The 10,006-nt window shown below is 28.8% G+C and overlaps 1 protein-coding gene across 1 annotated transcript; it reads right to left on the bottom strand.

The window, feature by feature from the left end:
- Positions 1–3,386: 3,386 nt before the first annotated feature.
- On the bottom strand, positions 3,387–8,450 carry LOC106682451 (U6 snRNA-associated Sm-like protein LSm8). The gene is made up of 4 exons (XM_014423313.3): positions 8,313–8,450; positions 8,170–8,210; positions 7,914–8,041; positions 3,387–3,717 (listed from the first exon to the last, which is right to left on the bottom strand). The coding sequence occupies exons 1-4, from the start codon at positions 8,341–8,343 to the stop codon at positions 3,627–3,629; spliced, it is 291 nt and encodes a 96-aa protein (XP_014278799.1). The 5' UTR covers positions 8,344–8,450; the 3' UTR covers positions 3,387–3,626.
- Between the last annotated feature and the right edge of the window lie 1,556 nt (positions 8,451–10,006).

Raw genomic sequence — 10,006 nt, forward strand, 5'->3', positions numbered from 1 at the left:
AATTATACTATTTTATTGAGCCACTAAAATAGTATAATTCTACTATTTGAGTTGTTTTTTTTTTTACTGCACCCGGACCATATTCCTTTCATAAAATATATATATATGTACATATACATATGCATTTTATTTTATTTTTCGTTCTTTCTTTCTTTCTCATTTTTAATATGACTTTTCTCATATGGCCCTTATCTTCTTATAATACTTAAACTATTCATATCTTTTAACTCTATTTATGTATGTATAAAGTTAGTTATTCTCTAATAATTTCTTATATCCTTTTATTCATTGGTTGTATCATGTTTTTGTTCTTAGTCCTGATGAAGGCTTGAAATTCTGGCCAAAACATTGGCACTAATAAATAAATTTTTACTTATTTGTGTTCTTCACGGATCACACCCCCAACCATCTCCTCATTTATATACATCCACGGCCAATGATCAACTCATCATATAGGACATTTTACTGTTATTGTTTAAAAAAATATCTTAATACCTAAACAATAGGGATTAGTTTTAAATATTGATTAAACAGAAGCCATCGTTTTCACAAAATGGCCTATACTTCCATTAACCATAAATTTAAATAATTCCTCTGTCCCTTTTGCCAAAACAGTTGAATTCTTTGGAGTGACTTTTGAAGCAAACTATTATTTAACCACATCAATACAAAAATTTGAAAACGCAAGAAAAATTCTGTATCAAATGTATCCATACTTTAATAAAAAATCAAAATTATCCAATAGAAATAAATTGATAATATATAAAGCAGTACTAAGATTCATCTTAACTTTACCCCGTAGGGGGTTTTACTAGTTCAACCAATATAAAAAAAACAAATGCCTCAGAATCATTAATAACTATCCATATTACACTAGAATATTGATTATATAACACAAATATTGACCTGTACATGATTAAATATGTAAACTGACTCATAATTTCTTCCAGTCTCGCCCCAACTCATTAAATCCACTAATCGCAGAAATAGGAAATTACATGAAAATTACAACCTGTAGATATAAACACAATAGAACTAAATATGTATTAATGTAAACATAAATCAATGATATATATTTCATGCTACCCAATGATCTGTATTTTATTTTATCTAATGTTATGTATTTTTTTTTTGATTTAATGTTTTTTTTTTTTATTCTCTTCTGTTAGAGAAGTCTAATTTTTTATAAACTAATCTATTCATATTCCTTTGCATTATATAATTTAAAATTTCTATTTTATTTCTTTAATTATGTTATTTTTATTTACCTATTCAATTATCTATATAAACATTTTATCTTCCACTTCTTACATCACTTTAATGTTATTAATTTCATTCTGTATAATTATTTACTTTATATCATTCTGTTTATATTTTCTTTTTTTTGTATTCATGGGTTGTTATTTTGTTCTTTGTTTTTAGAAATTCTGGTCCAAAGGTTGGCACAATTAAATAAGTTATTTCAACATATTTGTGTTATATTTTGACCACACACCCCAACCATCTTCTCCTCATGTAATTTATCCACAGTCAACTATCTCTCATCATTATCACAATAAAAATAAAACATGGAACAATCGAACCATGGTCTCCAACTGAAATTTCTTGTATTATCTGGTTTTCCTTGACATCCTTTTATTGTTCTTACAGTTTTCTAAACTTAACTAGCTAGTCAGCTGGCGTTTATATTTTATTACTATAGAATTAAATATAGATATAGAGTAATTTCTATTCCAACATAGATATAAGTATATTTTAAAATCGATATTGGAATTGATTAAACATCAATATTCCCTAGAGATAAAAATACTGGGATCGTTATATCAGTATTATTTAACAATGCATCAAATAGCTATTTTGATATGTTTGTTCAACATTCCTAATCAGAGGATAATGATAATACTTATTATTATGTACTACCATACCACTGCCTCATGGAAAATGGTACAATTAATAGCTATAACAAAAAGCCACTTATTACTTAATTTAGCGTTGACCTATTCTCACTCATCCTTACACTAATTTGCTTAATTTAACAGAGAAAAAAATACGTAAATTATCAGGATAAAATTGGAAGATTCAAGACATGAAGCTTCGAGTCCCTAAAATACTGCCTTACAACTAGTTAAATACTTTTTCTAAAGTTCATATATGAATACATACTTCAGAAATATATCATTAGATGCTGAGTGATTGCTGTCTCTAATTGATATGTTATTTTTACATCATGTTTATGAGATATGTTGTATTTGGTGTGCGTACATATGTTCTTAGTTTTCTGTCCTAAAAGCGCAAGAATTAGTGAAATGTCATCCAGTTAGTTGACGATATCTTAAAGAGACTCAAGGCTTTAGGTTTACAATCTTCCAATTATATCCTAAACATTTTTTATTTTTATTTATTGACATTTACAATGGTATTTACATAATAATACATCTAGTAAATATGATGTAAGATCATAATGGTATGATACAGGCATGTAGAGAAACTAGCCATTGGTAGCACTCTAATAACATGTTTACATTAACCCTTTCACAGTGTGGTAGACTTATGAATTCTGGTCCAAAAATATCTAATTTTTTTGTGTTTGGAAATACTTCGATTAAAAATGGAAAAAAAAATGTTTTGTATGTATCTGGTTAGTAATTAGTCCGTTAAGTAAGATTTTAGAACATAGTATATATAAACCGACGTCACAATCTGGATAGTAGTATCTTGTTTCCATCCTCACTTTTTTCCCGCTTATATGTTTTGAATAGCACACTACACAATGTCTATACGGTTTGGCCTTATTGACAGTTGAAGGAATATCAATAAAATGTCTCTGTCAATCGGAACAATGTGGAAGTAGAGGAAGTCTGCCGCCTTTGCTCGGGCTTGGTACTTCCTTGTGGTATTTTGTTATTAGTTAGAACTGATGAAGCACTAAATTCTAGAATGAAGGATTGTGTGATTGGTTTCAATGTCGACAGTATACTGAATTCAAAACTAAACCACGTCTCCTTCTTCAGTTAAAGTAATGTTAGGAAATAGAGGTAGCAAAGAATCTAGTCATAGTCTTGACCCCTCTGCCCGTGTGTGGCATGAGATAGGCTGAATGGTACTTGACCCTCTGTGACTGTCACAGGATATAAAATTTGGTACTTGACGCTCCGCCTGTGAATGTCATGGGATAAACTGTTAAAGGGTTAAAGGTCTCAAGGCCTTCTTCTTTTGAGGCGCTACACAGGATTGTCAGGAATGGAAGAGAAAACAAGGTTAGAAACTAATGGGCTTGAGTGATTAGGGAATTTATAATGGAAGGATTGATACCTAAAAAAAAAAGAATTAAAATTAAACTGATAAAGTTTAAACAATATATAATGGAAGATTAAAGCACAAAAAGAGAAAATTAAAAGATTTTATTTTTAAAATAGTATAAATAATTGTATTTATAGCCTTCAAGTCATTCCTTCAACTAGGGAAAAAGAAATATTTCATTAATGACATAATGAAAGACTTTCTTTTTCAGCAAAAATTTAAATTATTACATTCCTCTTTTTATTTTTGTTTTATGAAGACTATACAGATAACGTAAGAATCCGTAAATATACATTCAGAGAAGAACTTGCTGTACGAGATGGCAGTCAATGAACAACAGCACTCAGGGGCTCAGCTCGGATGGAGTTGAGATCCAACCGGGAGTCCAAGGCATCGTCTAATTCACCAACAATAGCACTAAAACATAAAATGAAAAAATCAAAACAAAAAAATAAAAAAAATTACACTAAAATATGCTCCTTATAAGTACACACACACAAAAAAAATAGAGCAGTGTGCGTATCACACAAAGTTCACTTCCCACCCTATTTTGAATTTAAATTAATCCTTACTTATTTCGGAAAAGATAATTTTATATTATTCACTGAGGCAATACTTTTCAGTACTAATTCTCCAAATGAGTCTTTCAGTTGGCAAATTGATCAATTTCAATCACAATTTCTAGTAAAGTACTTTCAATAATATTTCTCATTTCAAAATTTTAACATTTCCCTTTTGTAAAAATATTGTAGTACAAAAATAAAGCATTTTAATAAAACGTACATGTATTTATTCAATGTGAAATTTCTATAGGATTAATATTGAAAATACATAGAACGACTGTGTGAATTTATTCATCTTGTCAATTAGATCAGGTTCATACATAATTGAAGTGAAAATAAAAGTCATTATTTAATAACTTTTTTTTTTTTTTTTGGTTGGCTCTACAGACCTAGTCGAGCTTTGGCCATCCTTCTCCATGCCTACCCATCTTGGGCTACGCCTTTCCAGTTAGCTCCATGAAGCTCTTTTGCATCTTTGTTGATACTGTCTATTCATCTGGTTTTTGGCCTTCCATGTGATCTCTTGCTAACTATACTGGCATTCATTCATTTTTGTGTACAGGTGTCCTGATGGATTACTTCATGCCACATTTCCTGCCCATCTTAACCTCCTCTTCTTCATATCATATGATATTGACTGACCAGTCTCTGCAAGCAGTTCACTGTCAGTTCTTCTCCTCTATGTGTTGAGGCTCTGTCCAGATCCAATCCAAATGTATGGAGGACTTTCCCTTCAAATCTCTCGCTTCTACTTTCTAGGGTACCAGTTAGAGCCCAAGTTATGATTATAATAACTCTTAGGACAAGAAAACATTACCTTATACAACTTTCTATGTTAAATATTATTATTTCTAAACTCTTTGGTTTCTCAATGATATTTAATGGATCTATATTACTAATCTTATTTTCGGAAATGTATTTACTTGAAAAAAGGAGTTTTCCTCCACAAATTAATCATCAAATCCTTTCAGAGTTTATACTTATGCATTTTTCACTACTAGCAAAAAACTTAAAATAGTTAATTATTTCAAACAAAAGAAATTAAAGGTTCTTTAAAGGAATCCATTTTCTAAGACCTAGATGAAATTAAAGACCATATAATTGTAAATTGATATACCTAATTTAATGAATATAATTAAAGCCGTTTTTTATTAAATTGAAAAAAAAAGGTGACAAATCAATTCTATAAAGTGGCACTTACAGTTGATAGATTTTATCGAAGAAGTTGCTGTCACTCCCCAGGCATTTACCTGCTTTAAAAATCTAATTTCAATTTCATAAGACTATTAATTTTTGAGATCGCCTGACCACATACATACACACACACACACAAACCATTTTGCAAAATTTGGTTATTAGGACTTACGGGACTTCAAAACGTTTATTTCCGTCAAAAACTGAAATTCAAAATTTTTCATGATCACGATGCTTTCCCTTATTATGCATTTCATATACATCTAAGTGGAAGTATAAATCTATAGATAGTAATAAGCGGTCATTTTCTTGAATGAAAGTTCAATTAATTCTTCTCATAGGTAAAAATTAATTGTATAGCATCAACAGGAATGTTGAGTATACTCTATATCAAAATATAAAATAATTAAAAAATTTAATATTAAATCAAATTTATTTGTTCAGCTTGTAAATATTAGCATCAGCTGGACCTGGGCCAAATTAATACAGTGGGTCTCCTCCCATTCAATATTCAATGTGTTTCATTGTTTTTTTTTGTCAATAATAATAATATACTATGAAACTATTACATAGTAATAAAAACAGTTTGTGGTTTATAACTCAATGTTTCTACAAAATTACTCAATAATGATGGTACAATTATAATTCGACAATAATTATTTTAGTAAAGAGTACATAATAACACTCTCTCTGTTTTATTGTGAAAGTTCGGTTAATTGAGTAAACATTCTATTTTTTTGATAACCTAGACTCGATAGACAACAGTTTCTTTTCTATTTAAACTATAAACAATATGATTATTTTATTTAAAAACAAATTTGATCCTTTTTTTCTCAACTTTATTCTTTTCAAAAACTATCCAACGTTTCGACCCTCAGGTCATTCTCAATTTTCTTAAAAAGAAAATGACATAAAAATAAAGGTAGGGCCAAAGAAATCAGTATGTAAGTGAAGAAAATAATGGAATTGTTATATAAAATTAAAAAAACTTTTTGTAGGTATCCTTGAGAATGACCTGAGGGCCGAAACGTTGGAAAATTTTTGAAAAGAATAAAGTTGAGAGAAAAAAGATCAAATTTATTTTTAAATAAACTAAACCACTCTCAAACAAGAATATATTAATAAAAATTAATCTAATATGATTATTTTTAAAAGTAAATGATATAGATTATGGATTGACATGATTATTTTATTTGAACTTATGTGAAGATGCTTCAGGTTCTTCCAATCAGTATGACTAGATATCATATAAAACACATATGATTTGTAATAAATGTATTTATATTGTTCTTCAATTAAAATTTATTATTGTAATGTTATCTCACTAATATCAAAACCAAAAACAGATTTTGTTTTTTATGTATTTATAGCTAAATTTAGGTATTTATATCTCTAAGATTTATAGTATTGTTTAATCTCAATTTATAATTAATAAAGATTATATTTTGTAGCAGAAGTTTATAGTAAATTAAAAAATAACCTATGGAAGCCTATCATCTGTAATTATGAAGTTGTACTCTGGAATATTAGAAAGAAGACTTAGAATAGTAGGATACGAGCTTCAGGAAGGAGAAGCAGCATTCAAGCCTGGTCGACAAACAGGACAATATTATCAGGCTTTGCTGTACAATTTATAACTTTGTCAAAAGGGATAAAAATATTCACCTCGCCTTCCTGGACCTCTAAGAAACATTTGAAAATGTACCCCGGGTGGAACTCAAACAAGCATTAGAAGATAAAGGAGATCCCAATAACTTAACTGGGGCAATCCTTAAATTATTAAAAAGTTTGTGGAATAGTCGAGCAGAAAAAATCAGAGAAATTTTAAATGGAAAAGGGAGTAAAGCAAGGGGAGAGCTTAAGCCCATTACTGTTTATAATATGCATGAACAGAATAATAAGGGGAGCTAAACAAAGGTATGAGATTAATTACATTACATAACTGGAAATAGGAAATTTAAGAGAATAAAACATTTTCATTAAACCAATCACTCATACTTCAAATTATAAAAAAAAACAAAAAAAAAAAAACAGTACACAGCTAATAAATATATATATAAATCAGTACAAAGAAGAAACATCTACCAGTCAACAGTTCTCAACCAATACTAACTAGAAAGGTATATAACCTAATAATTTGATTCGATTACTGTTAAGAATGAAAACATTTGATTATACAAAATATTTCTCTAGGGTTGATGTTAATTTTAAAAATTATTTTCGCTCATTACATTTATAAAAGGGCCTTTCAATGTTATCAACCCAATACAGTTTTATTATGATTTTTTGCAATCAAATACTTTATATCAGAATTGTTAATAACAAAAAAAATCTTATTTGATAGGTATATTTGATTAGCAAATAAAATATTATGACTTTGTAAAAATCCAACTAATTTTTCAGAAATGCTTTAAATTATTAATTTTAATGAACACTTCCATTTTGCTTAGAACATTTTACTTTCAGAGTACTTTTTATAAAATTTAAAAAGTTAATTTATTTAATAAGAGTTGACAGAAAAAAAAATCCTTGAATGGCAAAAATTATAGTTTTCTAAAAATTGTGGAAATATGCTGAAAAAATCTAAGTTGGTTTGATTATAAATATTGATTACTGATTTAAAAGGTTACTGAATTCAACTATTACGTATAGTAATCAATGACTTCAGTAATTGTGAGCTAGGGCCGAGCCAAATACACATTTCAAGAGAATGTTAGTTGTAGATTAATAAATTAAAAATTTAAGGTACTGTAAATGAAAAAGCAGTAGGCAACTTAATAGCAGACACAACTTAAGTAAACACCAAAGAGTACAAACCATATGTTTTATGGATAGAAAAATAATTTTATATCTTACACATTGTCTCCCCTAATGATGTGAAGTCCTAATACAACTTGTTCCACGCCTTGAGTTGTACTGTAGACTCTTTCGTGACTATCATCAAGAATCAAATTAATAGTCTGGTCAAAGCCTTTTAATGTCCCCTATGAAAATATATAAACATGAAATCAGTGGTTATTTGAACAAAGTTAATTTAGTTATAACAAATAAATTAATACAGAAACCAACTAACGATGACAAATATTACAATGAATTTTAAAAGGAACTATACCACAAAGTTTCTTCCATCCACTGTTACAATTGACACAGTATCTAATATGACAATAAGAAAAAGTGCAATAAAAAATAGAAATTGTTTAAAAATAGTATATTAAATTAATTTAAAAGATTTAATGACTTCATAAGAAAGGATACGGTTTACATAACTTTCCAGGCCAGATGCCATAGTTATGTTGTCAATAAAAAGCAGTAACTCCACACAAAACCAATATTAAATAATTTCAATATTGAAACCTATCTAGCTCTCCGCCCGGTTTATTGTTTACATTATCAGTGCCAAAGAGATACAAGTTCAGGTTTCTTATTACCTCCTTGTCATCACAAAGAGAAAAACAGGTTTCACTGTTAGCATATATTACATGTATATGTTTTCAGTTTGCGTAGTTTTAGAACTGTCAAAAGATGAATATTTGTACTCTTAATTTTTTAATTAATTAAAGAATTTCGCCTCCTTTGGATTCAATACTTAATTCTTGTTTAAGATTTTATATCTTAAAATACTATCGATTCGGTGTGAATACATTGTTTCAAATCTTGTTACTTAAGTTTTAACAAGGTTATTAACAGTTTTTTTTTTAAATTTAACATAGTGAAAATATATATTTATGAAGACATTATATGTATAGATAATTAAATTAAAAACTTTTCGATAAAAAGTCTACAATTAAGATTGAATTTATAGGTTATGAAGTATTATTTGTATGAATTTTTATCAACTACAACCTACACTTCTATTTGTAAAAGAAACCAATATTTTTTTTCATGGACATTTGGTTTTTGCCTGTGTTCCGGTCTTTCGTTGTTATTTAATCATTTACATGATCGATGCGTGTTGTCATAGACAATCCACTTTTCATCACACGTGATTATTATTTCCAGAAAAGGCTCGATTTTTGCCTCGTAAGCAGTGAATCGCATATCTCATAAAACTTCAGCTGCTGCAGCTGTTTAAGTTCATGAAGTACCAATGGATTTACTTTTTTTACTATACCAATGGTCTTTAAGTGTCGAGAAACTGGCGATACAATTGTATTCAGTTGTGCTAAAAGTCCTTTAACTGTTTGGTAAGAGTTTTCTTCCACAGTAAACGTAAGTTGGTCGTTAATTGCTGGTGAAGGTCTTTCTCTGGGTTGGTTATGGATAACTATTTGGAAATATGTGTCACCAGCCAACAATTTTTTAAACCACCGTCGAAGGGTCCGTTCGTGACAACACCCTTTCCCAAACGCCATGGTAATGTTTCTTGCAGCTTTGGCTGTCGAGAGTCCAAGTTTAAATTCTTAAAAAAATGCCGGAAAATAGAGTGTTTCTATGGTCATATTTGTTAGGATACTAAACAATGTCCGATCAATCGGAATAATAGTAAATATAATAAAAAACGAGAGGATGAATAATAGCTAATTATAATCTGTAAATATAAATGCAGTAAACAACAAAAGTCCACTAATCCAACTCTGAATTAGCAGTTTATTTTTGATTTACCGTAGCACAAATATATATTTATGAAGAGATTATTTGTCTAAGTAATTAAATAAAATACTTTCTGATAAAAATTCTAGGACGAAGATTGTATTTATAGGTTATGTAGTATTATTTATATGAATTTTTATCATCTACAACCTCCATTCCTGATATTTACGTTTCCTTTCATTTCGCCTATCTTTAATTTTTTCTTATTTATAATGAAAACAGAGTAAATGGAATGTAATCTGAAAAAATTCAAATGAACAAAGCAAGCGCATGGATACCGTTATTTGTTGCTTTCTTTGTTTACTAAGCATTTGCAGAAGTCTTGGATTTTCGGCAAGTGGCAAGCTTACAGATCCAGC

Source organism: Halyomorpha halys, unplaced genomic scaffold (assembly GCF_000696795.3).
Source record: "Halyomorpha halys isolate HHAL.00 unplaced genomic scaffold, Hhal_1.1 Scaffold24.1, whole genome shotgun sequence".
NCBI lineage: Eukaryota > Metazoa > Arthropoda > Insecta > Hemiptera > Pentatomidae > Halyomorpha > Halyomorpha halys.

Excerpts from the sequence above, each read along its gene's own strand:
- LOC106682451 (XM_014423313.3), bottom strand. The coding sequence starts at position 8,343 with ATGGCATCTGGCCTGGAAAGTTATGTAAACC. Across the intron at positions 8,211-8,312 it reads CCTGGAAAGTTATGTAAACC|ATACTGTGTCAATTGTAACA; the intron begins GTATCCTTTCTT and ends TTGTCATATTAG. Across the intron at positions 3,718-7,913 it reads ATCATTAGGGGAGACAATGT|TGCTATTGTTGGTGAATTAG; the intron begins GTAAGATATAAA and ends TTTATGTTTTAG.